This window comes from Myotis lucifugus, unplaced genomic scaffold, assembly GCF_000147115.1.
Source record: "Myotis lucifugus unplaced genomic scaffold, Myoluc2.0 scaffold_2770, whole genome shotgun sequence".
NCBI classification, from domain to species: domain Eukaryota; kingdom Metazoa; phylum Chordata; class Mammalia; order Chiroptera; family Vespertilionidae; genus Myotis; species Myotis lucifugus.
The window spans coordinates 1-19,783 of NW_005873818.1; the positions used below are offsets into that span (position 1 = coordinate 1).

General features: G+C 51.9%; 1 protein-coding gene across 1 annotated transcript; it reads left to right on the forward strand.

Annotated features, from left to right (window-relative positions):
• Positions 1-42: 42 nt before the first annotated feature.
• Positions 43-19,451, forward strand: LOC102419294 (phosphorylase b kinase regulatory subunit beta-like; the record flags this gene model as incomplete). Its single annotated transcript, XM_014450587.2, has 9 exons — positions 43-176; positions 1,227-1,326; positions 6,637-6,744; positions 8,836-8,916; positions 12,188-12,303; positions 14,420-14,483; positions 17,685-17,780; positions 18,560-18,757; positions 19,394-19,451. Coding segments are annotated over 9 exons (955 nt in total), but the record flags the coding sequence as incomplete, so codon positions are not given.
• Positions 19,452-19,783: the final 332 nt, after the last annotated feature.

Below are 19,783 nucleotides of genomic sequence, written 5' to 3' on the forward strand. Positions count from 1 at the left end.
GGGCTGTGCCGCTCACGCTTCTCCTGCCTCCTCGCAGTCAAGGCCACGGTGCTGCTGTACCAGAGTCCCACCACTGGCCTCTTCCCCACGAAGACCTGCGGCGGGGACCAGCAGGCCAAGGTCCAGGACAGCCTGTACTGCGCCGCGGCCGCCTGGGCCGTGGCCCTCGCGTACAGGTGAGTGGTGTGCGCTGTCCCTCGCTAGGGAGGGGCGTGCACCCAGGACGCCGGGTCAGCTGTCCCTGGCTCTGCTGGGGACTCACGGCGCCTTCCCGTCTGCCTAAGGGTTTACACGGGCCTGGTTTTCATGCTTCACGAGCGTAATTCCTCACCTCTGGGCCTGCAGATCAGCATTAGGTGTTGGCAGGAGGAACTGCCACAGGAAGGAACTGGGAGAAGATACAAGTACGTGGAGGGCTAAGTCAAGGCCACAGGGCTCCTGTGCCAGCCCAGCCCCCGGCCTCTTGTTCACGGGCTGGAAGGACTGATATTGTTAAGCTGTCCTAGCACCTACAGCCGTATACAGACGCATGCAGCCCTGTTAGAGGACCCGCGGCTGCTTCTCAGAACTGGAGCACGAATCCTAAGATGCATCCAGAACTACAGGAGATCCCAAGTAGCTAAAGAAATCTTGAGGAAGTTCAAAGAGGGAGGGATCAGGCTCCCTGATGTCAATACTATAATACAAATCAAAATGTAAAATAATAGTCAAAACGGTATGGTACTAGCATGAAACATATATATACTAGTGTGTGTGTATATATATATATATAGAGAGAGAGAGAGAGAGAGAGAGATCAATGGAGTTGTATGGAGGGTTCAGAAATCAAGTGGCCATTGTTTAACCTAAAAGGATCGATATTAAAAATTGCCTCTACCCTGTAACAGTGAGTTTTAAAAATATCTTTTGGTAGATTTTTCCAATATAGAAATATCGCTTAAAATTTGAGCCAATTCCGTGTGGAAAACCTTGTCTGCTATTTTTAGAGCAATTGCCTTCCGTCCTTAAAAGAAGGAGAAATCGGCACAAGTTTCATCCTGGGATTTTTCTATTTCTTTGGCAGCATTTCTGCATCTGCCGGGAAAATGGAGCTTCACTGTTAGAGAATTAGTAGACGTCGCCAGAACATGGGATTAGCCAGATAGTTAAATACGTAATTATCGGAAGCTCAGCTCCCTTCCCAAATCCCTTTCCGATTTCTTCCCTGAGCTATCTCTCCCGCCCAGGCGCATCGACGACGACAAGGGGCGGACGCACGAGCTGGAGCACTCGGCCGTGAAGTGCATGCGAGGGATCCTCTACTGCTACATGCGGCAGGCCGATAAGGTGAGGCGCCGGCCGGGCTGGGGCCTCGGCCCCCCCCCCCCCGCCCGAGTGATGAGCCCACAGCAGCCTCTCCCGAGGGGGAGGCACTCAGAGGGCCAGCACGGCCCCTCCCTGCCCAGCGCGGCCCGAAGTACCGCCTTCGAAGAAACCCTGGCGGCAGGTGGTCGGGAGTGGCTGTTCAGGCTTCAGTCTGTTTGCATTTTGCATCTGGTGTTTGCTTGATAAGGAGTTTCTCGGGAGCCTCAATATCCGTATTCTACCCACTATTACAGTACCTGAGAAAACCCTCCTGAAAATGCCCTTTGGGCCCGGCCAGTGTGGCTCAGTGGTTGAGTGTCGACCTAGGAACCAAGAGGTCACGGTTCGATTCCCGCTCAGGGCACATGCCCGGGTTGCAGGCTCGATCCCCAGTAGGGGGTGTGCAGGAGGCAGCTGATCAGTGATTTTCTCTCATCATCGATGTTTCTAACTCTCTGTCCCTCTCCCTTCTTCTATCTGAAATCAATAAAAACATATTTTTTTTAAAAATTCCCTTTGCACATGTGAATACTCTGGCTTAAGTAAATGTCACTTAAAAATATAACACTTTATTTACCTGTAAAGAAGACAGGAATCACAGGCTTAGAAAACAGCCAACCGGCCCGGCGGGCGTGACTCAGCGGTTGAGCGCCGACCTATGAACCAGGAGGTCACGTTTTAATTCCTAGTCAGGGCACAGGCCCAGGTTGTGGGCTCCATCTCCAGTAGGGGGAGTGCAGGAGGCAGCTAATCCATGATTCTGTCTCATCATTGATATTTCTCTCTCTTTCTCCCTCTCCCTTCCTCTCTGAAATCAATAAAAATATATTTTACAAAGAAAATAGCAGACTGTGTAGGTCATTGTGGAAATTAAAGGAATAATATAGACAATAAAGCTTTGTAAACGGCAAAGCACCATACACATATAATGAGGTATTTCCCTACTTGCCTGTATGCCTGTGTCCCGGGTCCTAATATAGTAAGTATCTGTGAGTGTGTCATGTGTCCCTAAGGCCAGCCCAGGCAGAAGGCTCATTGCAGAGGTGCACACCAGTGATTACTCGGGCAGTCTTGGGTATGTAGCATTTTGCATGTTTTTATCATGTGAATATTGTATTGTTTTAATTTATGCTTGGAATGGTGAAAAATGGGATGGTACCTTTTCTTTTTAAGACCTATATCTGAAGTTAAAACTTAAAAAGAAAATCACCTATATTCTGCCGTCAAAATATGGCAACAAGAGCATGTCCCTCGCAGAAGAAGTAGATTTAGTCGCAGGCTGGTAATAGGGACACGTGACACACCTGTCATTTGTCTGCCGAAACTCGACTCCGCAGGTCACGAGTGTAAAGGTTTAGAAGTGCATTTAAAAATATATATGTATTTTAAATATGTTATTGATTTCAGGGAGAGAGATAGAAACATCAATGAGGTTTTTCAAGCCTGGAATGCAGCTCTGTCAGCTGACACGCTGAGTCGCAGAGCGTGTCATCTGTAATTGAAGCGATTACCATGCGTGTTGTTTTTTCCACGTGTGTGAAGTGCACAGTGTACCTGACAGTTACTGTTTCCTGAGCGCCTGTGGTCTGTGAATCCATCTTCTCCCCCAGGAGGTAGACCTCCTTGAGAGCAGGTAGATCTCAGTGAGCATCGCTGACCGAGGGAAAGGATGTAATAGCGAGGCTGTTCTCTGTGGTTTGCTGTAGTCAGCTCTTCATTTCCTTCCTAAACACTCTTCACCCTCACTACCCGGCCTCCTCAGTGACGGCGTCTTTCAAGTGCGGCTCGAGTGTGCCTTCAGCGGCCCTGAGCCCTCAGTGACAGAGGCTAAGCGTGTTTTCCTTGTGTGCACGTGGCCGGTCATTAAAATCAGTGAGCTGTAGGCGATGCGACGATGTTGGGATTGGGAGTGTGTGCAGACCACAGGGCACAGGGCTGGATTGGGAGTGTGTGCAGACCACAGGGTACAGGGCTGGATTGGGAGTCTGTGCAGACCACAGGGTACAGGGCTGGATTGGGAGTCTGTGCAGACCACAGGGTACAGGGCTGGATTGGGAGTCTGTGCAGACCACAGGGTACAGGGCTGGATTGGGAGTCTGTGCAGACCACAGGGTACAGGGCTGGATTAGGAGTCTGTGCAGACCACAGGGTACAGGGCTGGATTGGGAGTCTGTGCAGACCACAGGGTACAGGGCTGGATTGGGAGTCTGTGCAGACCACAGGGTATAGGGCTGGATTGGGAGTCTGCAGACCACAGGGTACAGGGCTGGATTGGGAGTCTGTGCAGACCATAGGGTACAGGGCTGGATTGGGAGTCTGTGCAGACCACAGGGTACAGGGCTGGATTGGGAGTCTGCAGACCACAGGGTACAGGGCTGGATTGGGAGTCTGTGCAGACCACAGGGCACAGGGGTGGATGAGGAGTCTGTGCAGACCACAGGGTACAGGGTTGGATGAGGAGTGTGTGCAGACCACAGGGCACCGGACTTAAAGCTTCTAAGCATTTTCCTGCTGTGATCTTTCCTGCTCCCACACCTGTCAGAGCAGGGCTGGAGGGCGTTACTGTAGCCCCCGGATGACTGGGCGGGGCTGACCCAGGGAGCCTGAACCTGGGCAGCTCCCCTCCCCCCACCCGCTGCCTCCCTCACCTCCGCCTCTTCCTGGTGCTCACCTACCCTCATGGGCTGGGCCGAAGCAGTAGGGCATGTCGCCCTACATCTTGGAAAACGTGCACTGTGTGTCCTTTGGCCTTTCTGTAAAGCCGAAGGAAGCCTGTGAGGTGCTCAGTGGCTGTGCTTTGCCTGGACGGCTGGCCTTCTCTGTCGTCTTAGGTGAAAACATGAGTAGGAAGTCGAAGGCTTTCTACTTCCACTGATCTCTCGTTGTCAGACACGCTTCCCGACGTAACTTCCAAAAACATGACCCGAGAAAGGCTGTGAACTGAGGATGGATTTGAGGGGGTGAGGGGTGGTCCTAGATCTGCAGGAGGGAGAGCAGCTGACTCCCGGCTATTGCCGTCCTGCAATTGCCGTCCTGCAGTCTCAGGGCTCACCTGCTGCCGGGCACGTTCCCTCTCGGCGTCCACGCCTCCCCTCACCGGCTCGCTCCTGCTCCTGCTCCCACTCCTGCTCCCGCTCCCGCTCCTGCTCCCGCTCCCGCTCGCTAAGGAGAGGCCTTCCGATGCTGTCGCTCAGTCTGCAGGTGGGGCGGGATCTGCCTCGCACCAGGCGTGCACGCTGCTGTCTTTATCGACTTAAACATTTGTTTGCTTAAAACGCTACTAAGTAATTTCCAATTCATGAGGAACCATTAAAGTTCCATGAAGCTTATTCTCTCAGGATTGCCTTAAGAGATGGGTTTTGCTACCTGAGTGCATGTTTTAAGGCTACACATTGGGAACGGAGGACACAGTACTGTTACCTTTTCCTAAATGAGAAGCTGTTTATTTACAAGGACACATTTTCAGAAAAGCCAAATAAAATAGAGACAGAAAACATGAATCTAGATTTTTAAAAAATCTTCACCTGAGGATATTTCCTCATTGATTTTTTGAGAGAATGGAAGGGAGGGAAGCGGGGGGAAGAGAAAGAAAGAGAGAGAGAGAGAGAGAGAGAACATCGATGTGAGAGACATCGATTGGTTGCCTCCCACACGCACCCTGACCTGGGCCAGGGATCAAGCCTGCAACCGAGGTACGTGCCCTTGACCGGGAATCAAATCTATGCTTTGGTCCGCGGGCCAACACTCTAACCACTGAGCAAACCGGCTAAGGCTCTAGGTTTTCTTAGCCGAGCAAATTTTGTGTTAATCATTCCTCACTTTTACTTGCCAGATGTCAGATGCCATAAAGCACAAATTAATGTCTCCTTGATTTTGGCTGCTTTCACGAGAGCTTTTTGTCAGTGATTCACATGCAACTCACCCCATTGCATTCCAAAGCTGAGAGAGTCTGGGCCTTATTTTTGTCTGAAATGTTAAATTACTTGTCTTCTAGCAGCTTTAGGGCTGAAAGCAGAGGCACGTGATTTTCCATTTGAGCATCTTGAATCGTTTAGCAGTTGCCTTTCCCCCGACGCAGTGATTGAATGTGAATTCTCTGCCGGGTGCTGTGTGTCTCGGAGACAAATGACAAACGCTGCCCGGCAGCTGCGGCAACCACTTTATTAAACGGATCAGACCGTCTCCTTCGATAGGTCCTTACCCAGTAGGCAGGATGGCTTTTCTTCTAATTTGACCATGTTTTGGTCTAAGCTCCCAGGACAGTGTTTGCGATGATAATCATGGTGTGTGGAAGGAGTGACCGCACGGATGTCTATCTGTGTCGTCCACGACCACGGCCAGCAGTTATGGTCTGAGTAATGTTTATTCTTAAAATATGTTCTTATTGATTTCAGAGAGGAAAGAGCAGGGAGGGAGAGACAGAAGCATCAATGATGAGAGAGAATCATGATCGGCTGCCTCCTGCACGCCCCACACTGGGGATGGAGCCCACAGCCAGGCATGTGCCTTGACTGGGAATCTAACTGTGACCTCCTGGTTCATAGGTCAACGCTCAAACTACTGAGCCACCGGCCGGGCCTCTCTCACATCTTTTCAGAGAGAGAATCCCGTTGCTTTTCCACTGAGTCATATGCCGTCCTATTCACCCTCCGCTGCTGTCCAGCGGGTGCTCGCGGGGACGAGCCCGCACCTGGCATGCAGTCCGCATCAGCCAGTGTTTGCCAAGTTGAATATGATGGAGACGAGGAGACGGGCTTTGTCCTTGGAGCGGGCCTGTTGGGGCATTTAGTGTTCACGTCGTGTTCTGAGACGTTAACGTGGACGTCCAGCGAGCAAGGGAAGGTGTGGACGGCGTTCCTGGAAAGGGGAGCGGGTGGGAGGGCAGGAGCCATGCGGACAGGAGCCGGGCTGCGTTCGCGCCCTCGGGGAAGGAAGCAGCATTCCCGTTCGGCGCTCACTGACTCCGCACGTGGCCCGCAGCGCTGTCACCGCGTGTCAGGGCAGTGCTCCCCGCGGTCAGTGGGACACGACGCGGCAGTCCTGCTCCTCCGAGTTGCTGGGTCCGTGAAATCCCAGTCAGGACCCACGGCCGGTTGACGCTGTCCAGTCAGCAGTTATGGGTTCTGCCTGTTTTGTTTCTTCAGAAACAGTCACGTCTCTGGCTTGTTCCGCCCTCTGCCTACAAGCGGTAACTTTCCTCACTCACACCTTTCACGAGGAATAACTTGGGATGCGTAGCTTGACCGTGAGCGTGAACGGCGAGCATTGTGTACCTGTCACCTTTGCTTCCAGGTCCAGCAGTTCAAGCAGGACCCGCGCCCGACAACCTGCCTCCACTCCGTGTTCAACGTGCGCACAGGGGATGAGGTCCTCTCCTACGAGGAGTACGGGCACCTGCAGGTGAGGAGACACACGGGCCTGCCCTCCTCCCCGCAGAGGAGGCTGGAGGCCTCGCAGTGTTTCACAGCGACTCCTGAATGTTCAAGGTGGAAGGGCACCAGCGTGACGCGGATGGCTGGGAGCCGCCGGGCGGGGTTAGTTATGGGGCTGAATATCTAATCCACAAGCAAAAAGGGCAGCTGGAAAGGTTATGATGTTAGGACCACCTAAAGGAGGAACACACAGTTTTTTAAAAGCCATTTTTGTATATTGATTTCAGAGAGGAGGGGAGAGGGAGAGAGACAGAAACATCCATGATGAGAGAGATTCATGGATTGGCTGCCTCCTGCCCTCCCACTCCCCCCACTGGGGATCGAGCCCGCAACCCGGGCCTGTGCCCTGACCAGGAATGGAACCGTGACCTCCTGGTTCATAGGTCGACGCTCAAGCACTGAGCCACACGGGTCGGGCAGATCTTACAGTTTTTTTCTGTGACGAAAGCTTGTACTTGTCATCAAACTTGAAAGAGTTTCGACACTTAGGAACCAGGGAATAAAAGACCATCGACAGGGCCGTCACGGCAGAACAGAAGTTCCTGTTCCACAACTGTTCATTTTTAATATGTCATTTCCCATACAGCTAAACACATCACTGAAACGACACTCCGGAGGCTCTGGAGTCTGAGTTTCGTCTTTATAATGTATTAACCTCGGTGCCGGGGCTAAGAACACGCTGCAGGATTTTATGTTCTGCTTTAGCATTGCCCGCTGCTCTCAGCTGGACCTCCTGTTGCCTGTCCCTGAGACCCAGATACCATACACGCTACTTATCCTTAATGCGTCTCCTTCCTGCTCCTCTTGCGGTTTCTCGAGCTGGAGGGCAGAATACTTACTATCCATTATTTGGTGCTAAAATAAGACCTTCTTATAGTTCCCCTCTTTCTAACTATCAGTAACGTCTTACTTAGTGTGACTCCTCCAAACAGCGCGGCGTCCCCATTCTGTGCAGCACAGACTCCAGCACTTACTTGTGACCAATGCGTACGTGGGACCCAGGATCCTATGCGTATGTCGTTGCTCAGCCTTCTCTTAGGGCTCTCACATAATTAGGCTCCAGGCACCTCTTGCTTTGGCAAATGTTTCCTACTCGAAGTAGGGTTTTCAGATGTTCACCGCTCATTTATTGTTGTATCCCAGAATTGACGCGCAGTGCCGGGCACATAGTAGGTGTTCAAGAAATGCTGGTCACCAGCTACTTGGCAGTCCCTTTGCAGTTGTCACTCACTGATCGTTTCTCACAGAAGCACCCCGAAAGTCGGAGCAGAGGGCTCCTGGAGGTGGAGCCCTAAATGGCTGTCCGTGGGAATAGAACCTCTCTGAAGCCGTTTCTGACGTGCCAGTGTCAGCGCTGGAATAAATATCTGGGGGCTGGCAGTGCATGCAGCCTTTGAGACAGGCCGCTCAGAAGCCACGTCCATCTAAATTCCTTAAAACCAGCATCCTGTATCTTTCTGTGGCCGCCTGCATCTGGACGAGGCCCTTGTCTGTCTTTAATAGACCAATAACCTAAAAGAAGGAAACTCGTTTGCTTATAAACCATTTGTTCACACATGGATTTGAAAGGCTCTGCTATGCCGCTGAGTCAAACGGACAGTGCCTGCCGCTGCCCCCGAGTCCCGCGCTCTCCAAAGGAGGCGCTTTAGCTGCGTAGTGTTTACGGCGGCCGGCAGAGCCCCAGCCCACGGACGTGCGTGCGTGTGAGATGGTTGACATGACAAAGTGCCTTTGGGGCAAAACGGTGCCCCCGCAGGCGTGCGTAGCCCCAAGTCTGAAAGTGAGTCTTTGAAAACAACTGCTGTAGAAACACCTCTCCGCGTCCTCCGGCGGCCGTTCCCTCTCCAGGCGGACCGCCCGAGGACTTGAGGGGGTGGGTTTCCTCCGGAAGCTGGGGTTTCACCAGGAGCTAGAGCCGCAGCTCCGTCATGTCACGATGGGGAGGAGACAGTGTTCGGCCCCAGCGAGAGCGGAGGGCTGGTCGTCTCATTTTACATGGAATCTGATGACAGCGTTTCTGTTGCTCCCTGTAACCCTTCCCGGTGCTGCTTGTTTTCAGATCAACGCGGTGTCCCTCTACCTCCTCTACCTGGTGGAGATGATTTCCTCGGGGCTGCAGATCATCTACAACACCGACGAGGTACGCGCTCCTCCTGCTCTTTAAAAAAATGATTGTATTGATGTCAGAGAGGGAGGGAGAGGGAGGGAGAGAGAGAAACATCCATGATGAGAGAGAATCATGGACCGGCTGCCTCCTGCAGGCCCCCCACTGGGGATGGAGCCCGCAACCCGGGCCTGTGCCCTGACGGGGAATCGAACCGTGACCTCCTGGTTCATAGGTTGACGCTCAACCTCTGAGCCACACCGGCCGAGCTCCTCAGTTCTTTAGCACTGAATTTCATCTCCAAGGATCTCTCTTATCTTACTTTTTAAAACTCAGTTTTTGTTTAATAAAAAATGGATTGTTCTTCATTTCATATAATCAGAGACTGGATTTGGGATATTGAATCAAAGTGTTTACATTTTCAATGCTCAGCACTTTGAAAATGAACAAACATGTAGCAAGTTATGAAATTGTACTCCTGTGAAGGCTCTAAGGCGATCTGAAATAGAAGCTTTCAGGATATTTTAGTAACAAAGAAAGTACAATAGCATTTGCAGATTTTCTGTTATTATTTGTTTTTTTACATCATTCCTTTTTGTGACCCTCCTTTTCCAAGTAGAGAAATACTTTTATCATATTGTATTATTTTCATTTGCGGGCCTCTCAGTAGGGTTCTGGATGTTTTTCAAAAGACAGATATCATGCTCTTATTCTTCTTGGAAATTTGAACTGAATTTCCGCCCAGACCACCCAGAGTTGAGGAGCGTTTCTTTCATGGGCAGTAATGCTGGACACACACACCTGTGACACACTTTCAGCTGAGCCCAGCCAGACACAGGTTCTTATTTTTTTTTATTTTTTTTTCTTTATTGATTTCAGAGAGGGAGGGAGAGAGAGAGAAACATCAATGATGAGAGAGAATCATTGATCGGCTGCCTCCTGCATGCCCCCCACTGGGGATCGAGCCCACAACCCAGGCATGTGCCCTTGGCCGGAATCGAACCTGGGACCCTTCAGTCCGCAGCAGACGCTCTATCCACTGAACCAAACCGGCTAGGGCGAGGCTCTTATTCTTGAGAAGGTACACGCAGTGGGAGCACAGGCTCTTATTGAGACGGTACATACAGTGGGAGCAGAGGCTCTTACTATTGAGACAGTACACGCAGTGGGGAGCACAGGCTCCTACTATTGAGATGGTACACACAGTGGGAGCACAGGCTCTTACTGTTGAGTCGGTACACGCAGTGGGAGCACAGGCTCTTACTGTTGAGTCGGTACACGCAGTGGGAGCACAGGCTCTTACTGTTGAGTCGGTACACGCAGTGGGAGCACAGGCTCTTACTGTTGAGTCGGTACACGCAGTGGGAGCACAGGATCTTACTGTTGAGTCGGTACACGCAGTGGGAGCACAGGCTCTTACTATTGAGACGTACACGCAGTGGGAGATCCCCAAAGAGGAGGCGTGCTGTGTGGACTGGTCCTTCTTCCTCGTCCGTGACCCCTGCGGGGAAAACATGGCCAGACACGAACTGCCAGGACCCTCAGTGGGCACATGAGACGCTGGGACATGGGTGCCTGCAGTCCTGCCCCCTCGTGGTGTTCAGTCTCCTAGGTCCTTCCAGATGCAGCTCTACAGAAAGCCAATTCTATTTAGAAGTGAAGAGAAATAGCAAAGGAGAAAGGATGGTATGAAGAAATTACCAATAACCACTAAGGTTTCTCTGTTCGAGTCATCAAAGAATTGCATGTTTTTGTTTCATCTAAATCATCCTCAATTTTAATAACATTGGGAAATATTGGAATTCAGGTATTCTGGGTCGCGGAGGGGTGGGGACTCATATCTCAGACCAGTCGTAAGCAGCCTCCTAAATATAAACAAATATGAGAAGCGTGACTGACTGTGGCGACGAGGGCCCGGAGCCGCCCACCCAGCTTCCCGTGCTCCCCACCCCGGGAGGCGCCCGAAGCCGGGAGAAGGGGCGGCTCCGGGCGGGACCAGTGCGGGGCCCTTGCACAGTGAGCAGCAGCCCACGGTTCCCGTGAGTGTCACTCATGGCAGTGACAGGCCTGGTCAGTGGCGGCTTTGTTTCGTTCGGTATTTTATTTTCATTTTCAAGTTTCAGCATTTGTTTTTTGCTTTCTCAATATCTGCTGTGGCTCATTTTAAATTTTGTCAACTGACGGATTTTATAAATACGATATTGCTTTAAGCTTTGCATTCTGTTTATATGACTTATCCATACTTAAGCAATTTTGGTATCTTCTCTTTAATTTTTTCCCCTTGTTTTCTTATACTTTTTCTCGGCCTTGTAGGTTTTATCTGGCGATATAAAATTTTTATGTAGCCAATATCAATAAGCCTTCAACGTGTGCACTTAAAATCCCGGGTAACCGCAGAGTCTGGGGGCTGAATCCGGGTCGCACGGCGGCAAATGGGCTGCGTAGAGCCTTTCAGGGATGAGGCTCCTTTTAAGACACGGTCTTTGCTCTGAGAACGGCTGCCGCTGTATGCGTGCCGGCGGAGGTGCGGTAGCATCTCCACTCCAGGGGGGCCTGTGATGAAGGGGGCAGATGTGTGCAGCTGGGCACATTGAACCAGACGCGATGACTAAACAAGACCCTGCAATCGGGACCAGGGGCCCCTAGAAAATGCCTGCGTGAACATGAGTGAACTTGAGCTCAATAAGAGCGGACCATGGTCTCTGCTGTCACCGTTCTATCTGAGATTGTAAACTTCAGGCGTCTGAAAGTTTTCCACGGAAGCCCTGTGACCTGGCTTTTGTTTGCACCACCCCCCCGTCAGCTCTGGGTTTATAAGAAGGGGTGCCCGTGGCTCTGCAAAGTGGGGGATTAGAATGCGGAGGAATAGAAGTGAGACTCCAGGTCGACCCCACGGGGGACTGGCGTGTTTCAGAACTGAGACATGCCTTCTTACCGCCGAGGTGTTAGAATATGTAACATCTCATGTGGGCACTTGCGATTCCAGCTGCTACCCACTAAGAAGCAGAGCTTTCTGTTTGCCTTCATCCTTGAGATGCGCAGCCCTCGCGAGCGGCGTAACGCATCGCTGAAGAAAGTGGTGGGGCACTTACATGTCGGCTCTTCTTCCGTGTGGTGTGATGTTAGTGCCTCACTTTAGGCCTGAGGTGAGAGTAGCAGGCGGACGGACCACAGTGTCACAGCGCTGTAAGCGGCACGGGAATCTCAGCTCGTCAGAGGGCTGGTTTCAGACGGGGCGTCACTGTTCCGTCAGGATCTGAGCGTCTGCTGTGGCCCGTGTCCTCACGTTTCGCTTCTTTTCTTCCAGGTCTCTTTCATTCAGAACCTGGTGTTTTGTGTAGAGAGAGTTTACCGGGTGCCTGACTTCGGTGTCTGGGAAAGAGGAAGCAAATACAACAACGGCAGCACAGAGCTGCATTCGAGGTAACTTGCCGATTTCTGAGTGGTTTTTATTCATTTAAATGTGTGAGTTGGAATATGAATCAAAATCAGAGTATTAGATGGGAACTGTGGCTTCTGTGTTAATGTTCACCTGCTTCCTTCCTCTATGTGATGCAGATGAAATTCACTTACAATTAAAGTCAAAGAGTCGGCTCCCCTGTCCCAGCAGCTGCGGGAGGAGCTGGCTGGCCCCCGGCTCAGGTCGGAGCTGGCCCGGGCCTGCCCTCCTCTCGGCAGGGCAGCGATGCTCTTTGAAAGTCAAGTCCAGGGAACTGCCCAACCCCAGTGTGCATGCGCTGCGTGGAGTCCCCCACCCCCTGCCCACAGGGCCGAGCTTCACCCTAACCGGCAGGTCCAGACCTTTCGAATCCAGAGTAGCGGTCGGTCTGTGATGAGGTGCTAGGCCAGCACAGGAGCTGGCGGTGGATGTCTCCGCACGAGCCCCAGACCACACACCCGGGGCTCCCCTGGTGCTCGGCCCGGAGCCTGGAGCCCGTGCGGCTGCTGGCGGTCTCCCTGCTGCCTGCGAGGCTAGTGAGCCGCTGCCTCCTCGTTCTGGGTGTGTGATCATCGGGGCCCCGGCTCCGGTTCCTGCCTGCTCACCTGTCGTTGTGGATGAACCGCATGGCCGAGAGGCGGGGTGGGTGCCGTCCCTGGTGCAGACTCGGCCACAGTTTTCTGAGACGCTATTGTCTGAGAGTTTCTGTCTTGCAAGGCTGCCCTTTTCCGGGCCCCTTGGCTGGGGAGCAGGCTTTTGCGGGGCCTTTCTGTTTTGTGCACCTACTGGCATTTCCCCGTTAGTGCTGCTTCACCTCCAGTCTGGAATATGTGAGGCAGCCCACCTTCCATCTTCCCGGGACTTTGTCTCCTTGCCTGTAACGCCCGGGATTTTTACTTGCACTTCGTGAGAGGCATAGAGAAGGTTGTGTGCGCCACTTCCCGTCCACGTAGTTTAAGTTTCCCATCTATTCACCATCCTGTGATACAAATAACGCTCACCTGAGAGAGATGTCACATAAACACGCCATGGAAAACGTGGGTCACAGCTACACGGATCGCTCAGAACGCGCTCCAGCACCTGCAGGGCTTTCTGCCCTGGGCATGGCCTCTCCCAGGGAGGAGGGAGGCGGGAGGGGAGGGAGGAGGGGTAGGGGGGAGAGGGAGAGTGGGAGGAGGGAGGGGAGGGAAGAGGGAGGGGGAAAGGGAGAGGGAGAGTGGGAGGAGGGAGGACTGGCTTTGCTGCCAGGCTCCGGGCCCGGCTGCTGCTCCGGCCCCGCTTTGTTAACTGCCTGGGAGACGTGCTGAAACCATGACAGATCATTAATTTTGTTCAGTGTTCCCGGCGTATGCAGTTGCTTTCAGAAAACAGTTGCAGTAAGGAGAATAAACGGGATAGGAGGTCTAAATGCTTAAAGGTTGCTATTTATAAGACAACAGTGTCCTATTTTTAATGGCACTTGGGTCTCCCCATTTTTGAGCACAATTGTGCGCGGCAGAGGAGTACACACTGTGTCACAAAGAGAAGGACGTAGCGGCAGATGAGAGGCCTGCTGACCAGCCGTCTGGGGACAGAAAGCGCTGCCTGTTTACCGGTCCCCGAGCACGATGCTCGGCTGGGTGCAGCTCACCACGCTCTGGTCGTGTCTGACGCGAGGTCCTTTTCAGGCTCGATTGACGTCAGCACAGCCCTTTTGCGTTGGTCTGAACTGACGGTGCCCAGCCTGGTGGTGACACCACCGCTCATCCCAGCAGCCTCCTCCGCGCTCGCCCTTTCCCTCCTGCGCCGGGGCTGTCCGTGCTGCCGAGTTAATGCTGCTCCCACCCGTCCTATGGCCATTTGTCCAGGCCGAGGGGATCTTAGAAACATTCCCCCCAGAGGTCACTCACGATTGAATAGAAACACTAATATCACACACACACACACACACACACACACACACACACACACGTCATTCCGAGGCCTCCCAGACATCCTTCTTCTCCCGGAAGTTGTTATAAGTGTTAATGGAGACACTGGCTTGTGAATATTCATCAGACGGTGGTGCTCATTTTGTGGCCAGATGTGCCAGAGTTACAACGTGTTCCTTTTCCCTTTCAGCTCGGTGGGCTTAGCAAAAGCGGCTCTAGAAGCAATTAATGGATTCAACCTCTTTGGCAATCAGGTAAAAAAACATAGCAGCAGCAGCAAACTTTGATTACTTTTTTAATTACCTGTTTAATTAATTTGGCCACTCATTAGCCAAGTCATTACTCAGTATCGCAGAATGTCTGAAATCTGTGTCGCGCGGTCGAACAGGCTGCCCTGGGACTTGCCAGTTCAATTTTAGTTTCCTAACTAAAGAGCATTGCTTCATTTTAAAAATCTTTTAGTAAAGGATTCTCGTTATCTTTTTAAAAAAATATTTTTTATTGATTTGAGCGAGAGAGGAAGGGAGAGAGGGAGAGGGAGCGAGAGAAACATGGATTTGAGAGAAACATCAGTCGGTTGCCTCCTGCATGCACCTGACTGGGAATCCGGCCCGGCAGAATTCTCATCGTCTTTGTTCAGTAACTTTCCCCTCAAATCTGCTGATGAGCTTTCACAGTTAAGACATTTCTGGCCTTATATGCCGTGTATTTCCCATGTCAGTTCTCACATGGGTTTCTATGTGATGTACATCAACGTACAGCTCTGGGGAGGGGGACGTGTAACATCTACAGCCACAGAGTTGCAAGTTTGGGTCCTAGCTTAACCCTCACCTGGCTGTGAATATGTCTAGGTCTCATTTTCTTTGGGATAAGAGAGAAAACCCTGAGGGTTGCCTTACATGTTCAGAAGGTCATTAACCGGTCCCCGCACGTAATCAAGTAGCCTGGATCGAGCTGTTGATGGAAAGGAATGAAATGTAAGAATACCGCACCCTCCTCTGGGTCAAGAAGTCGCTCGTGTTCTTTAGCAATGTTCGTAAAGACTCCTAAGCTGGACGGGCAGAGGAGGCTCCGGCCGATATTACAGTGAACCCCAAGCTATTAAAATGCTAGGTCAGTACAGATGCCCTGGAGGGAGTTAACGGAGGTGTAAAATGTGGCTGTTTCTGTCGGGGCGATGACAATACTAGGGACCCCAAGCGGTGAGTGTAAGACAGTTCCTAGTGGTACCCAGCGGTCTCCCCCTCCCCACGGACACCTCTTCCCTCCCTCCCACCTCCTCTGGGGGATGGACTCCCGTCACACCCGGGACGGGAAGGATGAAGAGTGAGGCCGACAGGAAGGGACTGGGAAAAGGGGCGCAGCATGCATTCTGGGCGCGCTCATGGCAGCCCTACGTCACCCACGGCCCACACTCGGCCTCTCTCTTGGGATGTGGGTGTGAGAGCCCGTGGAAAATCACGAGCATTAATGCTGCGCCTCTCCCGGGGATGCCCGGGGCTTTGGGGCCTCCGACCGGGTCCTTGGCCTCTACCCACACTCCTCTCCTCCCGAGGAGCCCAGCACTCACACAGCTTTCAGTCGTTTTATTTCCTTTTCACCCTCCCTCTCCACACGTCATTTAACCGTGCGTGCGTGCGAGTGTGTGTGTGTGCGAGCATGTGACAGAGAAATAGGAGGGTAGTATGGTATAAATAATGGCATGGAGCCTTGTTACAACAGCCAAGAAAGATGGGAGCAGCCGGGGGCACTGGCGGATGAATGGGTGTGCGCGTGCACGATAGAATAGGAGTCAGCCATTGGGAATAAAGTCTGGACATCTCCATCAGCATGGGTATACCTGAGGGAATTATGGTAAATGAATCAGAGAAAAAAGACAAATACTGTATGATCTCACTGATGTGTGGAAGGTAAATAAACAACAGCACAAGGTCGTAGGTACGGGGAACTGATTGGTGTTGCCAGAGGTGGGGGAGGGCAAAACCGGTGCAGAGGGTCACAGGCAGAAACTCCCGGTAAGGACACAGGAGTCCGGGGAGGGGACGCGGTGCGTTCCCTGGAGCACCGTCAGGGAACCTCCGCGTGGGCAAGTCTCGCTGTGGGTCTTCCAATACGCTCGCGAGGGGGAGGCAGGTGCCGGGCAGAGTTGTGATGACTGAGGAGGTGGGAGATGGAAAACTGCCCAGGGCGCACAGACGCGCTGGCTGGCACGTCCTCAGAGAACATTCTCCCTTCTCCTGTCTTCACGGGAGAAGTCACCATGGACCTCGCCGAGGCCCCGTCTGAACGTGAGGAGAGATTGCTCAGGTTCTGCAGAGCGTTCAGAGCAAGGCATTCCGCCTCCCTCCCTTTGAACGCTGCCGCCTGAAACGAATGTGTCTGATCCTCTACAGCAGGTGATAATTAATCCATCTGTACGTCCTCCTTAAGGACGTTTTTGAAAAATCGCTTCTGAATACGAATAGCTGCCTATGGCCCTGGGTGATTTTTATCCTCCTGTAAATCTGGACCATATGCCTAAAGCATGGCCTGGGTTTGTTTTTGTTTTTTTAAGATTTTTAAATTGATTTTGAGAGAGAAAGGGAGAGGGCGAAAGAGCAAGAAACATCCATGTGAGAATGAAACATTGATTGGCTGCCTCCTGCACGCCCCCTACTGGGGATGGAGCTCGCAACCCAGGCCTGTGCCCTGATCGGGAATCGAACCGGCAACCGAACCGGCAACTTTTTGGTGCTCAGAACGATGCCCAGCCAACCGAGCCTCAGCAGGCAGGGCAGGCTGGTCCGTTTGTAAGAGGACAGCAAACCATGTCGCTGACTGGCCTCTGCCCCGGTGAGAAATGCGGTGAGAGCGGAGCCTGTCCCCCTGCACACCTTCCTTGGAGGCTGGGAGAGGGGGAGGCCTGGACAAGGAGGCCATTTGTTTTTTGGCAGAAAATAGCAGGTGACTGTTTATATTAATCAAATCAAATCAAATTAATCAAATTGAGCAAGAATTGCCAAAGCTACCATTTCGCTTCATTCCTTATAAATTAGCCTCCTTAGATTGTGCCTTTAAAATTTCAACTCAGGGCAGACTTGCATGATGTGGCATGCAGTTAACTTCCCTAATTAGCAGCCTAAGCATACATGGTAAGTCTTACTGTTTTCTCTATCCACAGGCTAACTAATATTGGCATTTTATTAGACTGAATATCTTTAATTGATTAGTTATCAATATATTTTGATTTATAAGAAAATGTTGGAGAAATAGGGAAATAGGAAAATAACATTTGTTATGATTACAAAGTTAACATGTGTATTGCAGGATATTTGAGAAGACCTGACTGCACTGAAAAGAAAATTAAAATCTCCTGTAATAGAGCCGCTCTCACATGACCCAGTGTTGTTTTTGGGTGAAGTTTCTTCACAGTTCAGATGCCCAGCTCTGTACAAGCCCCGTCTCTCTCGTTCCAGGGCTGCTCGTGGTCAGTCATATTTGTGGATCTCGATGCTCATAATCGCAACAGGCAGACTCTGTGCTCCCTGCTGCCCCGGGAATCTCGATCTCACGTGAGCACCTTTACCGTGAATTAGACGCCATTTGTGACGTCACCTCTGGGTGACTTTCATATGCCGGGAGGAGACTTTCTCAGAGCTTTCTGGCAGTTGCTTGTGGCTCTGTTTTTTAGAAAACACCCCAAGTGAGAGTATTTAATTATTTATAAACAACTATTGTATAGAAGAAGTAGCACAAGATTTTGATAAGAGAAAAGTAAAACCCACAAAGACAAATAATATCATCTCATTCCTGCACCCCCAGACTTTCATCACAGGCGGCACACTCATGTTTGTGGGTTTCCGCATGGTTGATGCACATATACAATGTTTTCACTTTACAAAACTGGAAGATATTCTTAATAATGCTCCGTAACGGAGTTCTATGAACGGACATGCTTCCATATTAAAAAAAATGGTGTCCACAGTATACATTTTAATGGCTGCTAGTATACTGTCCTAGTTGTTGGACAGTTAGATTGTTCTGTTTTTCGCGATTATAAACAAGTTGTTATGACAAACTAAGTTGTAAGGACTAATTAATTATCAGTGTGAAATTTCACACACTGCCTTAATGAAGATCTCAAGCCCGAGGTCAGTGTTGAGCCTTGAGAAGACTTACTCATGGATAAGATGGTCTCCTCTGAGGCCCACTGCCCCAGGCCGCGTGGTCACCCCTGTCCCTGGGGCGCGCCTCATTGGCGCCGGGTCCCTGCCGACTCCCGACTCCCTGGGTTTCCTCGGGCTGTCGGCCATGTCGCTGTAGGTCCACCGCCTCCTCTTCTCGTCCCCAGAACACGGACGCCGCCCTGCTCCCCTGCATCAGCTACCCTGCCTTCGCGCTGGATGACGAAGCTCTGTTCGGCCAGACACTCGACAAGGTGGTCCGGAAGCTGAAAGGGAAATACGGCTTCAAGCGTTTCCTGAGAGACGGGTATAGGACGTCCCTGGAGGACCCCCACAGACGCTACTACAAACCGGCTGAGATTAAGGTACCCGAGAATGCCACCCCCGGTGCCGGCGGGTCAGAAGTGCCGCCTGGGCTTGCGTCCAGCTCGGCCGCGACCAGTGGGCGAGACCAGGAGCCTCCTCGCATGTCCTCTGCGCCGCTGTGTGGAGGAGGAAGTTAAATCCCTGGGTGTGTGGTGAGGCGCCCCCCCTCCCTCGCGGGGGAGGCCTGCAGGCATCATGTGAACCCCCTTTCTCCAAGCCCTCCTGACCCTGGCAGACTCGGGGTTCGTCCCTGTTCCTGACACACGTGGACGGACGTCTCAGAGGGCGGCAGGCGCTGCCTCCTCGGCGCCTTCCTGTGGGCTGGGCCCTCGAGGGAGCGCGTCTGTGTTCTCAGCCCTCATCCCGCTGATGCCGGGCACGGGCGGTGCTAAGTCCCATGAACATTGATGGAGCGAAGGCGCGCTGCGCGATGATGAAGCACATGAGCTCTTGAATGAGTTCAGAGAATTTAAAAAACAACAACGAACCTGCTGCTCAAATCAGCCCCGTTTTGTTATACAATAAGCCACTCCTTTTGCATATCCCACTGTAATTGTGATTGATACGTTGCCCTGACACTGTGACTGTCCCAGCTAATTGTTCATGACATTTCCATGTTTTATTTTCTGTTCTAGCTGTTCGACGGCATCGAATGTGAATTCCCCATATTTTTCCTGTACATGATCATCGACGGTGAGTGAGCTTCCCTGCGGCGGAGCTGCGGGCTGGGTGTGTCGGGAGGCGCAGGCACGAGACGCCACCGCGTCCTGCCGCTCAGACAGTGCCTGTGCCATCTCATCGGCATTCTACGCTCCCCGCTTCCCGGCGGAATGTTAAATCACTTAGAGAGTTAGAACCACACTGAATTATTATTTTTAAAAATATATTTTTATTGATTTCAGAGAGGAAGGGAGAGTGAGAGTGATAGAAACATAAATGATCCCCACACTGGGGACTGAGCCCGCAACCCAGGCATGTGCCCTGTCGGGGAATGGAACCGCGACCTCCTGATTCATGGGTCGATG